The following is a 22,428-nucleotide window of genomic DNA, read 5'->3' as shown; positions in this document are numbered from 1 at the left end:
TTCAATTGAATGGTTGTGTTTTCTGAAATCTGTGGAGAAAAATGGAAACACTATTGCAGCAAAGTCTATGGGCAGTGAAAGTATTCACTATTTCACATTCCTGCAATACTTAGATATTGTAAGTTGTTTCTGTCATTTTTTTAATGATGTGTGAGTTACACTGGTTACTTGAGAAGTGGAGAGTAAATGAAAGACTCTTTATAAAATATTTTGAGTGATGCAGACAGAACATACCGTAGCAACTAATTGGTACCCAGACAGAAAAAAAAATGTATTTGTGAAAGCTCAGAAACAGGTTGGCAGTTGTAAACTACTAGTTGCCGTTTGTAATATTCTGAAGTTAGTTTCTGTCCACTTGTTCCAGTTGGAGCATCACTATTTTAACAAAATGTAATAACTTATATGAACACAATATATGTATATACAGTGCCTTGCGAAAGTATTCGGCCCCCTTGAACTTTTCAACCTTTTGCCACATTTCAGGCTTCAAACATAAAGATATAAATTTTTTATTTTATGTGAAGAATCACCAACAAGTGGGACACAATTGTGAAGTGGAACGAAATCTATTGGATTTTTGAAACTTTTTTAACTAATAAAAAAATGAAAAGTGGGGCGTGCAAAATTATTCGGCCCCCTTGCGTTAATACTTTGTAGAGCCACCTTTTGCTGCGATTACAGCTGCAAGTCGCTTGGGGTATGTCTCTATCAGTTTTGCACATCGAGAGACTGAAATTCTTGCCCATTCTTCCTTGCAAAACAGCTCGAGATCAGTGAGGTTGGATGGAGAGCGTTTGTGAACAGCAGTTTTCAGCTCTTTCCACAGATTCTCGATTGGATTCAGGTCTGGACTTTGACTTGGCCATTCAAACACCTGGATACGTTTATTTGTGAACCATTCCTTTGTAGATTTTGCTGTATGTTTGGGATCATTGTCTTGTTGGAAGATAAATCTCCGTCCCAGTTTCAGGTCTTTTGCAGACTCCAACAGGTTTTCATCCAGAATGGTCCTGTATTTGGCTGCATCCATCTTCCCCTCAATTTTAACCATCTTCCCTGTCCCTGCTGAAGAAAAGCAGGCCCAAACCATGATGCTGCCACCACCATGTTTGACAGTGGGGATGGTGTGTTGAGGGTGATGAGCTGTGTTGCTTTTACGCCAAACATATCGTTTTGCATTGTGGCCAAAAAGTTCGATTTTGGTTTCATCTGACCAGAGCACCTTCTTCCACATGTTTGGGGTGTCTCCCAGGTGGCTTGTGGCAAACTTTAGACGAGACTTTTTATGGATATCTTTGAGAAATGGCTTTCTTCTTGCCACTCTTCCATAAAGGCCAGATTTGTGCAGTGTAAGACTGATTGTTGTCCTATGGACAGACTCTCCCACCTCAGCTGTAGTTCTCTGCAGTTCATCCAGAGTGATCATGGGCCTCTTGGCTGCATCTCTGATCAGTCTTCTCCTTGTCTGAGCTGAAAGTTTAGAGGGACGGCCAGGTCTTGGTAGATTTGCAGTGGTCTGATACTCCTTCCATTTCAAGATGATCGCTTGCACAGTGCTCCTTGGGATGTTTGAAGCTTGGGAAATCTTTTTGTATCCAAATCCGGCTTTAAACTTCTCCACAACAGTATTACGGACCTGCCTGGTGTGTTCCTTGGTCTTCATGATGCTCTCTGCGCTTTCAACAGAACCTTGAGACTATCACAGAGCAGGTGCATTTATACAGAGACTTGATTACACACAGGTGGATTCTATTTATCACCATCAGTCATTTAGGACAACATTGGATCATTCAGAGATCCTCGCTGAACTTCTGGAGTGAGTTTGCTGCACTGAAAGTAAAGGGGCCGAATAATTTTGCACGCCCCACTTTTCATTTTTTTATTAGTTAAAAAAGTTTCAAAAATCCAATAGATTTCGTTCCACTTCACAATTGTGTCCCACTTGTTGGTGATTCTTCACATAAAATAAAAAATTTATATCTTTATGTTTGAAGCCTGAAATGTGGCAAAAAGTTGAAAAGTTCAAGGGGGCCGAATACTTTCGCAAGGCACTGTATGATTATATACATATATACAGTAAATGCTATAATTTGTTGTATATGCTATGTTATGTATATATATCAGATAAAATGAATGCCAGGTGAAAATACAAGACCTTGCATTCATTTTATTTGATACAGTATATATATATACAGTATATATATACAGTATGTAGCATAATGGTTGGTATTATCAGGTTTGAAATACTAGGCTAACAAGAAATGTCATTCATGTATTGAATTTATTATTTGGCTGTTTCATAATTTAATTCCATGAGAAGCAAATACAATCAGAATGAAAAGCACGGCACATCAGGATCTGTTATGTTGCCATCAAGGTCTATCGAAGGTGCTCTTATGTTTTATATACAGGATATAATGCACTCCTGTGACTGGCCTGGACACTGTGACAGTCAACGTAGCATCCATGTGACATTTGCAAACACCCTGTGGATGACACACGCCGTGATTTTTTGACGTTGTCAGCGCCTGGCCCTGGCTACTTGCCCTTCATAGACAGTGTCTTTTGCAATTGACTGTCAAGTCCTAGTCTCTGAGTTGCAAATGCTGTTTGTTTGCGCAAACAGTCCGCTCTGTTGATCCAATACACAACTTGCTGATCCACAGACTATTTCTTCCAGTATTTTCTTGTGCTGTTGCCTTCTACCTTCTTGTGTGTGGCCTGTCGTGATTGGAGATTTTTTTTTTTACTTTCTCTGGACATGCACTGTATGCTAATTGTTGAAGCAAGACCTCTTTTTATGTATATTATCATTCACAGATATGCTGCCATCAATAATGCTGACAGCAATCAGTCAATCTTTGTTACTCTCACAAACCTAATTGTGTTTGTGATGAGAAAAAAAAACGTTTTTTGAGGGAAAAATATAAATGTTTTACACTAATTACTTGTCAGTTTGTGCAGTTTGTGTGAGTCATACGATCTGATTATATCCATTGCTGCTGTTGCTGGTTGAAAAAACTGACAATTTACACAAGATTTATCTTTTTTATATTCCTGCTGACTTCAGTCATACAGTTTTACAGCCATGCAGATGTTCCCCTAGTTTAGTTCTAATTATTGTTTCCAAAGCCTTACATGCCAGAAGAAGATTTATTGGTCAATAATTATTTGATCTCTCTTGTTCCTCTAAGTTACAATCGTTATAACACCACCGGGCCATGGAGAATTGTTTATCTTCAGTGCCACTAGTACAAGTAAACACTTGAGTGGAATCCTCTTTTACAGTAAAAGGGGCAAAACGAATGTAAGGATATTTAGTTAAAAGTGTTGATTTTAAGCCAAGAATTGCACAATAGTAAGGTCTTATTTAAAATGTGCATAGCATTTTGCTCACCACATTACAAAAACTGCAATGCTGTTTTGGAATAAGTCCAGGGAAGATCAACCAGGTACATTACTATTACTATTATATTACTAGACTATATACATATACAGTAAAAATACTGTCCTAACTCAAAGGAATTTCCTGGACTGTGAGGGGACCTGGTTCAAGAATTCAGGTCTCAAAGGCACTGTCAAAGTCAACCCTGAGGAGTCAGTACTGATACACAGGGAAACAGAACACAAGTGGAAGCTGCAGGAAAGTGTACAGTATGTAGAACTGGAAATAGGCGGCTCTTCTTAATACAACATTTTGTGAGAGTCTGGTACAAGCTATCCCCTATTCTGTAGACCCAAGATACACCAGACAGATAGACGAAATCCCTGGATCAATTAGCTACCAAAAACCAAACCATCGTAATGGGCTGAATGGCTTTTTCTCCTTTACAAACGTTTTATGTTTTTATGTTCTTAAAAATATATAGAAATATGTACTACAATAACAGCTGTGACAACAGCACTGAAGTTAAAAAGGCTCCATGGACTTTCCCCCCCAACATTAAAGAACTGCTGTCTTAAACCCTATAGAAATAAAAAATAAATAAGTTTAAACTCGTTTATGTCAAGGTCTGTCTGCACCCAGACTATAAATAAAAACACACCTGACACTACTTTGGTCTAGCTATAAAACATGAAGAGGTAACATACAGGAAAGCAGAAACCACATGTATTTACAAAATGGACATGGAGTTCAGGTTTTAACATTTGGAATGAAAAATAATATCAGGGGTTTATTTTAAATTCTGAGGGAAAAGGTGCAAGACTGTGGGAAATACATACCTTGCACGCCATGCAACACCTGCCTTGAAAAAGAAAAACAGTTAAGTCACATTTTCGTGGTTCTTCTATGCGTTTAAATAACGTTTTCTTTGGCACATTATGAAACACATCGAGTATGTTTGACCAGCACCAATCTTCATATTCAAAGCATTCTACAGGAAACCAATTAACACTGGAACCACTTTTGCGACCACTTGCCAAAGTGGTCCGAGAAACTGACATTGCTATTAAATCTCCTCAATGTGGTAGTCTGAAAACTGTGGGGCAGAGAAAGAAATATAATTGCTGTTTAGATTAATGGCTTCCTCCGTTTTTAAGAATGGGGTAAAATGGCAGAATAAATGAAGGGAAATGAAGTTTCCTTTTCGCCACACCTATTTATTCAGCTGTGCCAATGAGATCTGTTTCTGCTTTTTACCTGGCCTAGTTAAAATACACAGTAAAAAGAAAAATACAGCATTCATTCTGATGGGAATATTAGTCGTGATGGTCACCTGTGCTTAAGTCGTTGTAACTGCCACGATAATGTAAATCAGAGGGAAAGAGCCACTGTTTCGGAGTAAACAAGTACTTTTACACTATAACACGTACCAATACTCTTTTAATAGCAAAAAAGATCCTCTGACCAGATTGTGCAGGTCCATAGTTTAAATATTTTGTGTCTGTGATTTAATTCATAAACCCACAAAGTGTTAATTAATCATCACTTATTTTTTTTGAATAATGAAGTCTGAAAAACTCTGATCAAAGTTGCAGACACTAAAAACAGTGAATCTTAGGATATTATTAAATTGCACTGTTATATCAGTTTGACATTCTTTCAAGCAGGCCTGAGCATTGTGAACTGGAGCTGTGATCTCATCTAAGCTTTCCTTCGCTATGCAGGACTATTTCAGCACTGGTTTCTGATGAATAGGCCTGTCCTGGGAGCTTACCCGGGAGTTAAGCAATCCTTTTCATTTTTTTCTTGTTGCCAAAGGTTCCCATTTCACTGAATATGCTCCAAAACATCGCATAATGCAAAAAAATGCCTTTTAAGGGAATTTTAATCAGTCGGTACAGTACAGTATATCGCATAGAAAGAAAATTCGACAAACAAATGTAATGAAATGGATAGGCACGGCTTTTAATACCTTTTTTGTTGTACAGTATTTCCAAGAGATATTTCTACCACATTTTAGAGTGACAGACCACTGTTCCATTTTTATGAAACACTACACTGTCTGTCAAGCAAATGAGAAAGGATAGTTCTGTGAATAACCAAAGAGCCTGACCCTTTCTTGCCTTCTACACACTCCTGAAAGAGCATCGATTTTAATGTAGAAATTGTAATTATACTATGCTGTATATGTTCAACAAGGCTGACAGTTTTTCCTGAATCTGTTTTTTTTTCACGTTACTAAACAGAGTTGTCTACCAGTTTTCTACCCATCTGAAATCAGGCTTTAGATGAATGCTTGGCTCCATCCACAGAGCTCATAGATGTTTTAACATACTGATTTTTTGAAAAACGTGAAACCTGATTGTGATTTCTTTTAAGTCAAAGTGGAATAAAATTACTATCTATAAGCCACTGAGGAACAAGTCATTCCACAGTGAAAGCATTTCCGTCTCTTCACCTCTACTCTTTCTCACATTCTCTGTCTTTTATTCGCATTACCCTGTTCACATATTTGTGCTCTCTCATGCTGAGGAAGACTACACTGACAAATTATATTTTTGCTTCATTTGTGGCATGGGACTAACGCTGCCTTTTCCTATAACTCAGATCCCCATTCGTACCTCTCGTACAAATTAAAGGCCACGGTAGTTTTGAAAGTTTTTCAACAGTCGGTTATCTGGCTAGAGTGTATTGTGGAGCTTCGGCCCCAAGCCCAGTTCGGTGGAGACGGCGGCGACACAGACTAGCCAGAAGGCAGGTTGGCAGCTTCACAAAGGCAGGGGGTTTATTGCCCTTTTAGTTACAGAAGAAGGTGCTATTCACCAGGGAGAGATAAGGGGGGAGAGAGAGACCGCAGGTGGAGAGAAAGGGGGAGCACAGTTTCCCAGAGCCTGCCATGCAGTACAAAGAGGGTGAGCAGGGGGCCCCCCTTTTTATAGGGTGTGGAAGGGGTGGAAGAGCTGCTACACTGCAAGGTCAGGGGGCAACAGCACAGTTCATAACTCCACCGGCGGGAGCAGAACGCTCCAGTATTTTTCAAGTAATGTGTCGTAACGGTGATACACATCTGCACTCTTTCTCACGATCCTGCTGTATGTTCTCGATCCTGGTGAAAGATCTTTGGACCGTAATCATGTTTTTTATTCTAATTGCGGTCCTGTCCATTCGTTCTTTTACCTGCAACAGAGCAAAACGGTACTTAATTTGCTAAGATGATGTTTGCTGCAGGGAACGTTGAGTCCCAAATGACGGATGGTGGTGTGCTGCCCGCCTTCAGGCTGGTGATGTGGATCTGGCTGTGGAAGACAGTGTCTCTGTCTGAAAGAGCAATAACTATTAGTAGAAGACAATCTAAGACGTTAGATTGCTGGATTTTTCTATGATTATTTGTTCTCATCAAAGTTGTCATTCCCTCTGGAAAGGAGCTCAAGTTGCATAGGATTTCTTATTTAATTTTTTATATAAAGATTAAACTTATTTCTCTTTTCACCCTCTCCCTCTTGACAGTATTACATATCATCTGTCACGATCGCTACTCCTCCTCTTGAGGGCGCTCCTGCCCTTCCTTGTTCTACCTCATTCCCCACACCTGTCCCTTATTCCAGCCCCTCTTTAATTCCACCTTAAGAGCCAGGCGTAGTCGTTACTCGAGGTTCCTCATTGAATCCTGTTTCGTGAGAGCTCGGGTCCTGCAGCATCTGGCTCTGTTATGATTTTAACTTTCTGTTCCTGATTCCCCCCACCGGTTCCGACCCGGTTCCTGTTCCTTATTCCCCTGGATGGATCGCCTGGCCATGGACTTTTGCCTCTGTTTTTGATTACCCGTCTGGATTTTCTATATGGATTGACTCACTTCCCCTGGACACCTGCACTCCTTGGACACGCCCCCTGTCTCCATGCCCTCTCCTGCATGACTTTTTCCCCAGTGTTTCCTCACAAATCCGGGTTGTGTCGTCTGCATAGGGCCCGGAAAGAACTGTTCGTGACATCATCCCTGGAATATATAAAGAATATTGATCAGAATTCTGGTTATTATTGAATCAGGGTCGGCACAGTGGCATATTGGCACATTGGCACAGTGGCACAATGGCACAGTGGTACATTGGCACAGTGGTACAGTGGCACTGGTTAGCATTGCTGCCTTGCAGCACTGAGGCCCTGAGTCCAGACCTCTTATCTGTGTTGAGCTTTTGTGTTCTTCCCAAGTTTGTGTGTGTGTGTGCCATGTGGTAGACTGGTATCCTGTTCAGGGTGTGTGTGTATGTGCCCTGTAGTAGACTGGTATCCTGTCCAGGGTGTGTGTGTGTGTGTGTGTGTGTGTGTGTGTGTGTGTGTGTGTGTGTGTGTGTGTGTGTGTGTGTGTGTGTGTGTGTCCTGTGGTAGACTGGTATCCTGTCCAGGGTGTACGCTGTCTTGTGCCTGTTGTTTGCTGGGATAGGTCCGGCTTAAAAATGGATGTCTGGAGAATTTAATCATGATCTCATTTTTTAAGTTCAGAATCATATAACTGCTGTTTTTTCTGCTAGTCTTCATTCAGATGTCCTTATATTAAAAGACATGCACTTTTGTAACTGTTCTGTTTCATTCAAGGTGTAAAAGAACAATGAAAACATACACCAGACAGCAGAAGGGCAGTCCACCTCAGACTAGTTTAAGGAATACACATAAGAATGATTTTGTCCGATTGCATGCCTCTTCATCTTACAGTTGCAAAATATGGAAAGGGTCTTTCATGACTTTGCAGGTTTATAATTATAATTATAACATACTTTGTAAATGTATGATTTTTTAGGAATCAAAATATTAAAATTGTAAAATGGACCTGTCTAGCTACATTTGAATGTACAGTAAGCTACAAAAATCACAGTTTGGAATCGTGAGCAAATCCTTCTGAGGACTGCTTGCCTACATTCACTTTGCCCACATCATTCCATTTTCTAGAAGGTATGGCTCTGTATTTTTTAAAGCCAGGTATTATTTGTCCCCTAGGAGCGCTGGCCTGTTACTGTGGAGACTGTGTTTTCTGTGGGGCAGAGTTGTGAGGGCATTCCTATCCTGCTTACCTTGGCAACTGTGAATCAGTAAATGCTCTTCCCATGAATGAAAGCTTTTCAGAGCCATTAGCAGTTACCCACAGGTATCAACATGTGTTTTCTGAAAAGTCCAAGGAATGTGAACTCCAATGATAAAATCAAACACGAGTAATAAAGGCTTATTATGTAACAGCTGTGGATACAAAAAAAAAAACTTGTTTAAAAGTATGAATTGCTTTGCTTTTGTGGGACTGGAGTTAACCACTCACCCTAGGTGCGTAGCCCGTAGAATGTTTGGCATTTGGTCCTTTTCACTCCAAATATAAGCAAAATAGGAACTAGCTTCTAAAACATTTATAAACATACATTTTAAGAATGAAAATATTGAATTTGTGTTGAAAACCATTAGAATATGGGAAAACATGGCACTCCTAGCCAGAATTCTGTAAACAGGTCATACTTTGCAAAAACAAAGTTGCATCTTGAGTTGAATTATCCCTTTAATTAAGTTAGACAATGAATGCTTAATGAGAATGGTGCCTCCCAGCTATACCTACAGAGATGAACAAGAATAAACAATAATCAATTTCAACAGTTTATTCTGCAAATTGAATGGTTCCTGGTCAAATATGTTAGACACTTTCTAATAACTCCATTGAAAGTTTTCAAAAGTGGAGAAAAAATGATTGAAAACAATGATGGCCTAAGAGAAAATGAATATACTGTAAGGCAAGCAAAATATTTTTCATATTCCAACCCCCCTCTATACATTTACATACTTACGACTTACTTCAGGCATGGAGACTTCTTACAGTAGCTCTGTACTACTTTCAGTCTTACGTACAGTATGTGTCATTTTTTTCAATTGAATTTAAACCCTGCTGCAAAATGACAGACTTTAACATGCGGTCTGTGTTCAATGCTCCTTACTGACAGTCCTTTTGGAATGGATCAGATAACAGGTTGCAAATGAGAGGAGGCACCTTTGCCCATCTAGAGTTTCACAGCTTCTTCACTGCTTTGGCACTGTCGTCGGATTGACTCCAAGTCCAGGTTTCTTCCATTGCTATTTAACCATTGTAACAAAGTGACTTTCCAACCTGTACTCCATCTAACATCAAAGACATGACTTTCGTGGTGTTGCTTGCCGAGATGTACAGTACCTACGTTAAATGCTTGATGTTTGTCACATGAATGGGTAAAATGTCAATAGGATGAGATTTTATTTGTCCAGTTCAACTGAGTGATTCCCACAAAGTGTCATGATGTTCTGTGAATGGTGAGGTGATACTGGTGTTGGTCTGAGGGAGCTGAACGGAAGAAGTGTTAGCAACAGCAAGAGAGAAGAGAGAAGAAGCGGACAGCAGAGTTGGCAGAAAAGGGATTTTCAGGACATTTTTCTTCTCCACCATCCGTCACAGTGTTTACATCAGCCTGACACCAAAAAAAAGCGTCATTTTTCACCAATAGACTATGTTAGTAGGATGTATTTTATCAATCAGTTGCATACTTTATATACATCTATTGCTAACACTGTGTCAAACCATTTCCAATGTTTCTAAAACAGAACGTTTTTTTTTTAAGAAATGTATGTGTTATACTGTACAGTACATACATTATACTATAGATAGGGACACTATACTGTAGTGGGCGCCGTCTTTAGCATGAGACGTTAAACCGAGGTCCTGACTCTCAGTGTACATTAAAGATCCCCGGGCACTTCTCAATAAGAGTAGGGAGTTATCTCGGTGTCCGGGCCAAATTTTCCCCCTCGGCCTTTACCTCCTTTACCTCCAAATTGTCCCCATGTATGATTGGCTTGCACTTGCCCTGCGATGGACTGGTGTCCCATCCAGGGTGCACCCTGCCTTGTGCTCGTTGTTTGCCGGGTAGGCTCCAGCTTCCTGCGACACCGTGTGGTATAAACCGGTTTGGCACATGACATGACATGACATGACATGTATTATAATCTATCACCTGGACTCACTCTTTGAAGTGTACAGTAGAAACTTTCTGCAAGGAAGGTTTGCAACATTAAAATGAACTTAACAGTATGTCTGACTGTTAATTTAAAACAGTGACTTCCTTAACCCTGTATTTGTACTGAGATTTAGAAGAATCAAAATGAATTTTTAGCACTTCAGAGGAGGCTGTTAATATACATTTCAAATACACATATTTAGGTTAGACCCTGATGAAAGTGATAGAGTATTTGGTGTCACTTGGCTGGCTGAGGGAATGGCAGCCTAGCTGTGACGATGAGGAGACGGAGGGGGAGAATGCGACGGAGATGCAGGAAGGGAAGTCCAGGGTACGAGACTTAAATACATAGGCAAACGGAAGAGCGCAAGATTAGGATCTCACCTCAGCTCTGTGAATGTAAAGTAACATTACTTTTGCCTTTATACCTACCATGTGTCATGCTGAAAAGCTAAATATTTATGAATCGGTTGATCTGTTTAACACTGTTTTATTATTTTAAAATATTTTTCTTTTTATAAAGTTACAGTGCAAAGGGATCATTGCAAAACTCAGTACTGAACTGTTTTAAGAACACTTCCTTCAATTCGTACTTTTCAACTCAAACCTACAAATAAATACATTTCCTTTTTTGTACATAGCTGGAAAAAGACATTAAAACGCAGTGTTTACAAAAGATAATCATCTCTAAGACATGAACTCTGTACAGTGGCTTGGAATTCACAACATATTCATACTTTGCATGGAGAATAAATCACCAAAAGATAAACTGTGCTCCCAAATGGGAAAAATAATCTTGCTTTGAAGCTTTAAAATTACACGGCATTTAACTGTCGCCCTCACAATCAGCATCTCAAAACAATTACTTCACTCACAGCTTCAAGGTTTCACGGCGGTACAGTGATTAGAATGAGAAAATAAAATATTTCTTTTATGCATGCATTACATGTAGCTTCAACCGATAGCAGGTTTATAAAATGTAGTATTCAAGATGTTCCTTCGATTTATAAATTTAAGGGTGCATATCAACTCGCTAAGATTAAATATTGAAACTGTAGGGTAAAATTGGGACTATGATGTTCAAAATATTAGTAAAGATTAGTGTAATTTAACAGTAGAGGATATAGAATCATCACAACACAAGCAGATACCTGTATTTTGAAACAAGGTACCCCCGTTTCAGTGGCACTGTGGTTAGCAGTGCTGCCTCAGAGTGTCGGGCCCCTGGGTTCGATTCTGGACCTGGCTTGCTGTCTGTGTGAAGTTCGTATGTTCTCCCTGAGTCCTCATGAGTCTCCACCAGGTGCTATCCCACAGTCCAGAAACATCATACGGGTAGGTTTATTGGCTTCTGTAAAATTGCCCCTGGTGTGAGTGTGTGCCCTGTGATGGATGGGTGACCTGGCCAGGGTGTACAGAACTGAGAGAGAGAGTAGGACCAATTCCAAGTTTCCAACAGGTGAAGGACCTGCTCTCTATAGACAGTTTGGAGTAACTCCATGACCTATTGTTGAGTAAGAGCCGTAAGTGACCAAGTCGATACTGTAGAAACACACAGAATTGACTTCAACATCATGTTTATTAAACTACTTTTTAATAACTGATCCATGTGGCAAGAAACAATGAAGGTAAACGTGTCTTGCAGACAGCAAGACACAAGTCAAAAGTCAAGAGAGGCAGGTTTACCCCAAACGTTTCTTATAACTGGGTATCTTTTTCTGAAACCTCCACTTCAGATGGCTATGGTATTTTTTTAAACTGACTGTTATTAGTTTTTCTTATAGATGGTATTCCACCAATACAAATGTACCCTTTATTTTTACTGTAGATCCTATCTATGCATTGGCTAAAAGTTTAAAACGTTGTTTAAACAATGCCTTCAGAAAAAGTACGTTAAAAAAAACGCGGCAATGTTCCTTCTCAAATGTTACTTACAGATGACCTTTTCAGCTCTGTTAGCCTGCATTCTTACAGGACACTGCAAACATTTTTTTTTTTAAAAAAGAGAAAGATTTACTGAAAATGGCATTTGCATTGTCTAGATTTCAAAAGGTTAACACAAACAGAAATCTCTCTGGGCTACCCCAAAATAAAAGGCATAATCTGTGGAATGTAATTGAAAACAGTGAGAAGAAGTATCTGGTATAGCAGTTACACTGAGAGTCTATATTCCGAGCAGCAAACCAAGCCATGACTGTTCAAACTATTATATGAGATCCCAAAAAGAACACAGAGTTCAATAAATCTAAATGCCGCACACATGGAATTCAGTTCAGAGGAACAGTGGTTTTGCTCACATCTGCACTGCATAGATTTGAGCTCATTTGTGTTGTTACATCAGGGCCCCTGCTGGAAAACACGGTGGCTCTGGGAGTATAGAACAAGCTGCCCAGCCATGTCGTTAAAGCTGAACCCTGGCTCCTTTCAAGAAAGGTCTAGATGACATCCTGGGATAATATAGCTACTGGACAAATACATGTGCTAGGCTGTCTGAATGGCACCCACACAACTGTAACCATTCTTATGATCTGAGAGTATGCTGCTCTGAATATTTGTGTTAAAAATTAAATTAACTTCACTACTTTTCATTGAATGGTGCTCAATAGTGGCGCATACTGAAGGTCTGAATATACACCTGCATTTTATGGTACCTTTGATCAGTTAGGTCATTGATGCCTTTCAGCTATTTGTGAAAGGTGCCTTTCCCCAGCTTTTCAAATTCTGTTCTTTCTTACCTGTGCTGTGGCATTGAATTATGAATTCTAATGTTGGAGATTTTGTAGACCTATAGGTATACAGTGCAGGTCTGTATTATAAATACCTTTATGCCTGTCAGATCGCTGCTTTAAAAAAGGCATTAAGCTTTGATCCAACTAATTTGGTCATTTTGAGAACCGCACCACATGTTCAATTCAAGTGGTGGCAGGAGGCATGTGGCTTGCTGTATCAAAGCAAGAAACATTCCTCTGACATCCAGCCAGCAGTCAGTTATAGACTTTTGCTCTTGAGGGCATGGAGCAAATGAATGTGAGGAAAATATGTTCATTGATATTATGTTTTTAAAGGTTAAATGACCAGTCTGTACAGACGTTTTCAGACGTACCCAGTCACTCTTTAAATATTAAGATGCTGACAAAATGAAATGGCCCTTAACAGGAAATCTCTGCTTGGAAGAATTTCCAGTGTGCTTTGTGAAATCTCTTGCATTTATTTTTTAACTACATGTGTAAAAATCAAACTTTGTCAGATAAACCAACTCATTTAAAAAAGACAGAAGCAGAAGGATTTAAAATTAACAAAATATTAATAAAGCCCAACCGTGTAAAATCCTATCCAATGCCAGAAAGTTTCACAACTGCTGTTTTCAGCTTTGTCGTTTTTCAGAACTCTGTGTTCTATGATCCCGAAATGTAGTGGTTTCGATTCCAAACTGTATAAACCAACTCAAGATTTTATGATGAAGATTTAAATAGAATTGATTTTAAGAGTAGGACATGAGAAGGTGGTGAGGAACACAGGCCGCAGACACAGTCATTCATCCAGGGAACTTGGAACATGCAGTGCACATGACGTAAACTAGTGCTGAAAAACTGCCATAAAGTCATTCACTAGGAGGGGACTAAACTCCTGTGTCCATATAAGGCCAATTCAACACTCTGTCATGTGTAATATGTAACTAAACTTCACAAAATAAATACTTTGTGGACTTGTAGCCTTCCCTAAAATCTCATCTTGTTTTAATGTAAAATATCCCTCTATCAAATACCAAATCTCAGAGGGCTCTCAGCAAGTTTGTGATGATCTGCTCGGCAGTTAAACCTACACGAACACCAGTTGCTTCCTGTTATTTCTGAACATGCATGAGGTCATCCCTTGAATGAGGTCATCCTCACAGGGAGACACAGACACATGAGCCAAATCCCTGGAGGAATGAACCGAAAGGCGTCGGCAGGAATGTGCCTGGAAAATATTTGTGGAAAAAGAGGGGTATCCCTCACCTTACCAAATGTCGTCATGCAACATAAGAAAACATCTCAGGGAACAAACGTTGTCCACAGCAGATCCTGGATGTACTATGGTTGTTTGGCACACACATTCAGGAACACATCACCAATTTAATCATCCATATGACTCCAGTACAAAAAAAAACATTTTAAAATGTACTGTATCATTTTTATTTCATTCAAGAAATACAAGTTTTCATCCATTTTCATATGCGTAATCAGTAAATACATTAAACTACAGCATGCAGAAAGATTTTCAGAATGTTCTTTTATCAGACAACATCTGTCTGCCTCTTTGTTGTTGTTTTTTTGTAATTATTTTCTTTCAAAACCATGTTGTATGTGTTTGGATTAATCTCTCAAGGCTGACAAAGCAATTCTTTGAGAGACTTGAAGATTTTCTTTATTTTTGTGCTCTTCACCTACAACAGTTAGCTATTAGACTTGTCTCCGTACAAGTTTAAAAGAGTTAAAGCCATTAAGATGTACTGATAACAATGCCAGGGCCAAATCGAAATTTCTACTTATTTTCTTTCAACTCAAAGTAACCTTTCCATTGAGCAATGGTCTTGTATTTTGCAATTGACAACTGGCTCAGTGCTGTGATTGGATACCAGCATGAAATGTAATTGATAGTATATAATACTTACATCTCCTACTGTTGGGTAGGAAGGTATAACCAGGTTTTGAATTTCAGAGGGGAATGGAAATGCAGGACTTCCTGAATATAAAATTAGCCAACAATACTAAACACAAGACTAGATCATTTCAAAGATGTTATCATAAGTACCATAATAACGTCATATCCCAACAGCAGTTTAATTTTTTATTGATACACAAATAAAATGTAACATTCATAAATTAAGGTAACACTGACTGAAAGGTAGAATGTCTGATTTTGCTAGTTGAAGTGTTACATTAATTTATTTTGCTTTAAGAATGCCCAAGTAACATACTGCACTTTCTATCTGAGAACTGTCACAGAAGCTGCCGAGAAATATGAGGGAAGATGAAATGCACTTTTATATAAAAGTGAGAAAGGAATCAGAGCAGTACTGAAAGATCTCAGAAGAGTGCACCTTGTTGCACACGAGGAGTGTCAGAAAAAATAAATAACACTGACACACTGCGAATTAATATGAGCAAAAGTATTGGCCTCATTTTTTCCTTGATCTGTTTTTGCATTAATTGGAAATGCTGGGCACTTTTTCCAATGTACAGTAGGTTTAGTCTTCAGAAGAACTAAAAAAAGGAAGACTTAGGTGTACTATATACACCACATGAAGTCACATACCAGAGCTAAAATTACATTCCATTTGAGTGACCATGGAAAACCAGGGTGCATGACATTAAAGGTTAACAGACCTGAAAGTATTTTACTATGCTCCATTGACTGAGGAATTACTTGGAAGGTTGTCTGTCATAAAGCACAGCCTCTTTGTTAGATACTAATGGAACTCTTAGAGGCAGTAATCTAAGATCCAGTGTTAGAAACAAGATGACAGTTGCTTAAGTGTTGCCACACATGGTGCGGCCTTTCCTTCAGAAATTAATTTAATTCAAATGTCCAAATGCATGGACATACAACCACAGCCAGCCGTTAAGCATTAGGGTACGGACCACTGACTTTATAACATATGGCATCTCGTGTGTTGTAGCAACAAAGGTTAAATTAGGATGCCCAATCCAGACATAATTAAAATTAAATAACCTGCTGCTTAGAAAAAAAAGGGTTAAAAGATGTTGTTTCATTTTACCCCAAATGAAACGGTGTTGATTGATGGGTACATAATTCAGAACACAACCTCTAAAGGTATGAGACATTACAGCAGATGCTCTTGTACAGTACTTCTGCCTAGACAGAAAAGCTGAAAGTGAAGATTCCCATATATGACAAAACTTCCTCTGAGTCTGTGTGCTTGTAGTAATTGTATGTCTGCTGGCTCGGTTCATGCATTCCTTTGGCAAGAAGTTTTCTCTGAGAGTTTTTCATTTCCTATTTGGCTGGCAAAGACCAATCCTGTCTTTCAGAAGACTGAGTCTAGGGGCTGTGTGATCCTTTTTTTAAAATATACAACCCGAGAGTCTAGTCGCTTTCCTGCAATCCTCAAGTCTGCTCAATGTCTAGAAGAAATGTGGCACACCTGTGTTTTAAAACACATAGACTAAACTTTATTAGTAAGGTGATAGCAGACTTCTATAAAAAGAATGTGACTAAAATTACACATTAAAGCCGGGCTGTGTATTATGGATTAATGTCTGCTTGAGCTATTAATATGAAATGTAATGTTAAATAGTTGAACCATTATGTATTTTACTCGTTGTGAAGAAATGTGTGCTTTCCAATAACTTTATTTAGCCATAATTATAAAAAAGCTATCAAAACACATAAATGGGACACATCTAGGGTATTTTGTCAGTTTCAATATAAATTAATTTATAAGAAAATACAAAGAAATGATAATACATGTATTTAAATGTTTCTTTATGTATTTTAAATGAATGTTTCGGCACGTGCATGAAATAGTCTCTGTGAACTCTGTCTTACCTGAAGTGAGGTGTAACTGTTCAGAATTGTCCTACTTATTCTTAATACTGTAATACTGTACTGCAGATACATTTTCAAAAGCAAACAAGGTGTCCACAAATCATGGGCTTTCTGCTTAATACAGCACAAGTCAAGCACAATGTGTATTTTGAGGAGTGTTTAAGGCCTTAAGGTACCCTAAATAAAACATATCTGCTAAATAAGAAGAAATAATGTGGAGTGAAACTGCAAGTATTAGTAGTAATACAAGCAGTATTGTGTTTTCGAAATGTAGACATTTCTCATTGCAGTAGAGTAAAACTGTGTTCTGAGTCATTGAACTTGAATTCATACCAATATAAAACAGGATGAAAGCATTAAAAACTAATTCACCTTAATTCCAGTTAGAAGTAAAGATAATTCATGGTTTTAACAAAAGGTTTGGAGAAGTGCACTCTTTATACTATAGTTTAGCCATATAATATGTTTAACTTATTGTCAGTGCTATGGAAGACATGACAATTTTGTATTGTACAGTACATGCCAAAAGGCATACAAAACACAGAAACTACTATTGATTCCTGTATTCATTTGTGCATTTATTAATACCTTTAGGTATATTAAAAAGCTTTAAGACGTTTAAAAAGCAAAAAAAATCCGCTTTATTCCTCATGTTTATTTTAGAAATAAAATCAACACAGCAATGTTGTCTGCACGGTCCGAGGGACACAAACCCGGTGAGAAATAAACGCTTAAATGTGTAATAAATACAATACTCCTTAGCCTCGCTAAACGACACCTTCTCAAATATCTTTACATATCCAATGGACTAAATAGTCTTGAGAAGCTCCGCCGCTAAAACAGAAAGTTGTAAGGACCTCATTGTGAGGTTAATTCTGTTAAGACTGCACTTTTATTTTGATACGTGTCAGCGCTTCGCTTCAGACAGGAGGAATGCAGGGGTGTCAGGGGGTCACGAACAATCCGGTGCGAGTCTAGAAGAGGCAGGGAAGTAGGAAAAAATGCGAGGAATGTCCATGTTTGTCCAGGATGCCATTCCCTCCCTTGGCACGTCACGGCAGCTCTGCGTGTATAAATACACGGCGAGCTCCCAGCTTCGGACACAGAACATTTCTCCTCGAGAAAGGCAGCAAGCAGCGGCTGATCTACAGAAAGCTAGACTTTAGCTTTGACCCAGAAGCAAGAAAAGAAGAAGAAGAAGAAGAAGAAAAACCCCAACGAGATCGACTTGATCGTAGAAAACCTTTTTGAGACTCTTGCTTGAAAGAGATTTAAGGAAGCCCGTTCAGCAATTCACAGCCACTGCAATGAAAATGTCTGCTGGAATGAACAACCTGCAGTTTACTTCTTTCCTGTGCCTCGCACTGTTTTACTGGGTAAGCTCCTTTTAAGAAAATATGCTCAATCAGATTTGTAGTAATTGTTATGCTTTTATTATAACTTACAATAAAGTCCGCAAATTGGGGTTTCACAGACGCCCGTGTTATTTGTATATTTAGATTAACAATAACATCTCCTGTAGTAGCAGGTTTCACTATTCACAGTACAAATAAGAAACAAGGACTTACTGCATGTATCTTCATGTCACATTTGTCTCGGTGCTGAATTGGGACTTGAAGCAAAGTAGAAGGCGATCTGACTGAGCGCTCGCCTCAATCTGCTCCACAGGTTTCTGCACAGGAGTGCAGCGGGCAGTGCAGGTGCCCCGAGGCGCCCCCCCAGTGCCCCGCCGGGGTGAGCCTGGTGACCGACAGCTGCGGCTGCTGCCGAGTGTGCGCCAAACAGCTGGGAGACCTCTGCACCGAGCACGACGTCTGCGACCCTCACAAGGCGCTCTTCTGCGACTTCGGCTCCCCGGTCAATCGCAAGATTGGAGTGTGCACCGGTAAGACTCGCTGCGGCCTCGCCCCCAGCAGCTGGAAGGATGTAATCTGTTGCTCAGCGGTACCTTGTCATGGTATCCGAGTAGACAGCCGACAATCTAAATGATTTCCCCCCCTCCCTCTTTTCCCTAGCTAAAGAGGGCTCCCCCTGCGTGTTCGGCGGAATGGTGTACCGGAGCGGCGAGAGCTTCCAGAGCAGCTGTAAATATCAGTGCACCTGCCTGGACGGGGCGGTGGGCTGCGTGCCCCTGTGCAGCATGGACATCCGCCTGCCCAGCCCCGACTGCCCCGCGCCGCGCAGGGTGAAGGTGCCCGGGAAGTGCTGCGAGGAGTGGGTGTGCGACGCGCCGCGGCGCCAGACCATGGTCGGACCTGCCCTGGCCGGTGAGTTTCAGCACCCGCCCGGGAAAGCGCTCGGCTTTCGATTAAAAACTTTAAAAGGGGGGGCGGGGGGGGAGTCAGGTTGGGTCTTAAACCGCAGCTCCGTAGCAGAATCTTCTACCTAAAACCAAGAAAAGGAACAAGATAAGATCACTTTATTGGCCATATACAATTTCTTGCATTAGGAAATTGTCTTTTCGCAGACCCCAGCTTGCTCTCCATGAGACACCCAGACAGGGAGAGAAGCTGGGGGTCAGAGTGCAGGGTCAGCCATTTATGCAGCACCCCTGGAGCAGTGGGGGTTGCTCAGGGGCCCAATGGAGTAGGATTCCTCTGCTGGCCGGGGGATACGAACCGGCAGCCTTTCAGCCACGGGCGCAGATCCTTAGTAACCAGAGACAGGGGGACAAATATCACTATTTCTAACCTTTTGGGTTGTTGTTTTGTTTTTTTCTTCTTGTGCTTCACAGCTTACAGAGAGGAAGACACCTACGGTCCCGACCCCTCACTGATGCGCCAGAACTGCTTGGTCCAGACCACTGAATGGAGCGCCTGCTCCAAGACCTGCGGCCTGGGCATCTCCACCAGGGTCACCAACGACAACCGGGAGTGCCGGCTGGAGAAGCAGTCCAGGCTGTGTATGGTCAGGCCGTGCGAGTCTGACCTGGAGCAGAGCATCAAGGTGAATAACGGTCGCGCTGCATGGAGTACGCTCCGGTTTCTCAAGGCACCTTAGAGCTCAGCCTCTTCGGTGAGGCTCTTGTTCCGAGATCTGCGTACGAAAAGGCACTAAAGCCGTGTTTTGCTGTAAAACATTACGTGGATTAACACCTCGGGACATTGCCCTTGTCCGTTTGTATCGTCCTAGTACTCTAGGAGAGGTTTCTCCCTCCTGAAAGGGCCTAAACGCACGAAGGTACTAACCGGGCCGCTCTGTTCCCCACAGAAAGGGAAGAAGTGCATCCGCACCCCGCGGGTCTCCAAGCCCATGAAGTTCGAGCTGTCCGGCTGCACCACCACCAAGACCTACAGGCCCAAGTTCTGCGGCGTGTGCACCGACGGGCGCTGCTGCACCCCGCACCGGACCAGCACCCTGCCCATGGAGTTCAAGTGCCCCGACGGCCAGGTGATGAAGAAGCAGATGATGTTCATCAAGACCTGCGCCTGCCACTACAACTGCCCCGGGGAGAACGACATCTTCCAGTCCGTCTACTACAAGAGGATGCTGGGAGACATGGCGTGAAAGCCCCCCCGCCACCCCCCCCGCCGTGACTGTCGACTTGAATCACACAGATATCCATCTCAGCTGTAGCACACCATATTTCGCATTCTTTCCTCTCATAATGAAGAAACGAAACTATATATATTTCTGTACTTGCGTGTATATTGACGTGTGTCTAAGGCTACTTGCCTACTAGACTGTTAGCCCTAATGAGGGCATGGAAAGACAGGAGGCGAATATGGCAGCCTCGGTAGAATACTGCACTATAGTCTTATTAAATGGCAACCCTGCCGTTGACACTTATATATATATATAAAGGCAGATGCCATTTCTCATCCCTGTCAACCGTGGTGGGTATCCCACTGACCTAGCAGTTTTCAAACTCATAGCACTTATGGTAGGCAGATCGAAGGCTCTGAAAGGAAACGTGCTCCTTTACCCACCTGGGTGCTACATGAATGTGCTCTTGTGATTATTTACTGTTCCAGAACTGCGTCAGTGCAGGTGGCAGGTTCTGTTTTCAGCCCTCGCCGAAAACGGCCAACCAGCCATCAAGACAAGGTGCTTGGTGATTGTGCTGCAGTAGTTTATACAGCACTGAGAGAAAAAAAAATAGTGACTTTGACATGCTGATTCGGATTACTGTAAGAGAATTGGTTTTCATGTCAAAAAAAGGACTGGATGACTTGTTGTAGCTTCTTTCCTTTTATTTTATTATTGCTGTAAATATTGTACATACTTTGTACAGTTCTCTAAGTTAATTTAACGATGCATTTTTTGTTTATTGCTTTGATACTTGTATTAATAGCTTATTTGTTCAAGTGACTGTTCATTTTTGACAGTCTGTGTACTGTTTGTTGAGGAGTGTGACCAAAAAGTTACATGTTTTCACTTTTCTAGTTCAAAATAAAGTATTATATTTTTTATATAAATCCACAGTTTCCTTTCTGTTTATTTTCTGTACTGGTCATGTTTCCTTTCCTGCTGAGAGCTGAAACAAAGCTCAGAAAAGTGTTATCATGAGTGTGAATCTGAAACTCTTAGAGCTGTGGTACAATCAGAGATGCAAACATTGTTTTTTTCTCAAAAATGTCAAATGATGAATAACGGTGAATTTACACAAAACACAACTAAGTTATTGAAGTCAGATTTGTCGTCCACACTTGTACCATTTTCTAATTCACTTTGTGCTACATTATGTCCATAAATGTAAGACCTGCCATTAAAACTAAACTACTGCATTACAACACTGCAAAGGCAGCTCAGAGCTTCCTCTCTCACAGACTCCAAAACAAACATAATGATCACATGTTGAAAAGCACCAAGAGAACAATTCTGTCTGCTTCCTCAGTGCTGTGACTGAAAGCCATTAAAGCCTGTGTGAGAGTATAATGCTGAGTATGAGGTTTTTATACGCTTATGACTAAATGCACATGTGAAATGCATATAGAAAAACATATACAGTATGACTATATGCTTATGACTAAACACCCGTCCACAGAACCAATCAGTATTTCATGAACTGCAGGCAATTAGGAAATTGAAAGGATCTCCAACGACAATGTATAGTACAAAGTTTGTGAAAGCAAGACAGCTGTGACTCGGGATCTTGTTCACCAGCTGCTGAATAGAAATACCCCATGATCATACCAGCCATTCACAGTATTGCAGCATGCTACAACATTTTTTAAAGCATTACCAAAACCGATCAATAATCAATTTGAAACATTCACCTCTGGATAACACATCTATTAACTTTTTCACAGACTCTGTAGATGCAATTATATTTTCTGTTCTTGGTTTTCACACAATATAAGGCTGTTTTATTTTTAACATTAACATTAGACAAAACATGCCCTTATTCCTACAGTGCATTAACACCATCTTGTCCAAATGCAGTTTGGATGTGAAGATGCAAAACATATTAAATATGCTTATTTTCTCTCTTAACACTAATGCTAACTGTGCTAGTATGCTACCATGACACTGGGG

At 40.4% G+C, this 22,428-nt stretch overlaps 1 protein-coding gene and 1 long non-coding RNA gene across 3 annotated transcripts; one reads left to right on the top strand and one right to left on the bottom strand.

The window, feature by feature from the left end:
* Positions 1 to 5,324: 5,324 nt before the first annotated feature.
* LOC148675488 (uncharacterized) lies at positions 5,325 to 18,657 on the bottom strand. 2 transcript variants are annotated; one of them, XR_015935540.1, is made up of 3 exons: positions 18,519 to 18,657; positions 7,239 to 7,379; positions 5,325 to 6,562 (listed from the first exon to the last, which is right to left on the bottom strand). It is a non-coding gene; the product is annotated as an uncharacterized LOC148675488 (long non-coding RNA). The 2 variants fall into 2 exon arrangements; XR_015935539.1 differs by having other exon boundaries at positions 5,325 to 7,379.
* On the top strand, positions 18,038 to 21,368 carry ccn2a (cellular communication network factor 2a). The gene is made up of 5 exons (XM_088626856.1): positions 18,038 to 18,326; positions 18,619 to 18,835; positions 18,966 to 19,217; positions 19,685 to 19,896; positions 20,161 to 21,368. The coding sequence occupies exons 1-5, from the start codon at positions 18,258 to 18,260 to the stop codon at positions 20,455 to 20,457; spliced, it is 1,047 nt and encodes a 348-aa protein (XP_088482982.1). The 5' UTR covers positions 18,038 to 18,257; the 3' UTR covers positions 20,458 to 21,368.
* Positions 21,369 to 22,428: the final 1,060 nt, after the last annotated feature.

This window comes from Lepisosteus platostomus, chromosome 3, assembly GCF_059453375.1.
Source record: "Lepisosteus platostomus isolate fLepPlt1 chromosome 3, fLepPlt1.hap1, whole genome shotgun sequence".
NCBI lineage: Eukaryota > Metazoa > Chordata > Actinopteri > Semionotiformes > Lepisosteidae > Lepisosteus > Lepisosteus platostomus.
This window is presented reverse-complemented; position numbering and strand designations above follow the sequence as displayed.

What these genes read in the sequence shown, in the direction of transcription:
- ccn2a (XM_088626856.1), top strand. Translation starts at nt 18,258, where the DNA reads ATGAAAATGTCTGCTGGAATGAACAACCTGCAGTTTACTTCTTTCCTG. An exon ending in GCCTCGCACTGTTTTACTGG is followed by an intron (nt 18,327 to 18,618) that starts GTAAGCTCCTTT and finishes TCTGCTCCACAG; the next exon opens with GTTTCTGCACAGGAGTGCAG. An exon ending in GGTCGGACCTGCCCTGGCCG is followed by an intron (nt 19,218 to 19,684) that starts GTGAGTTTCAGC and finishes TGTGCTTCACAG; the next exon opens with CTTACAGAGAGGAAGACACC.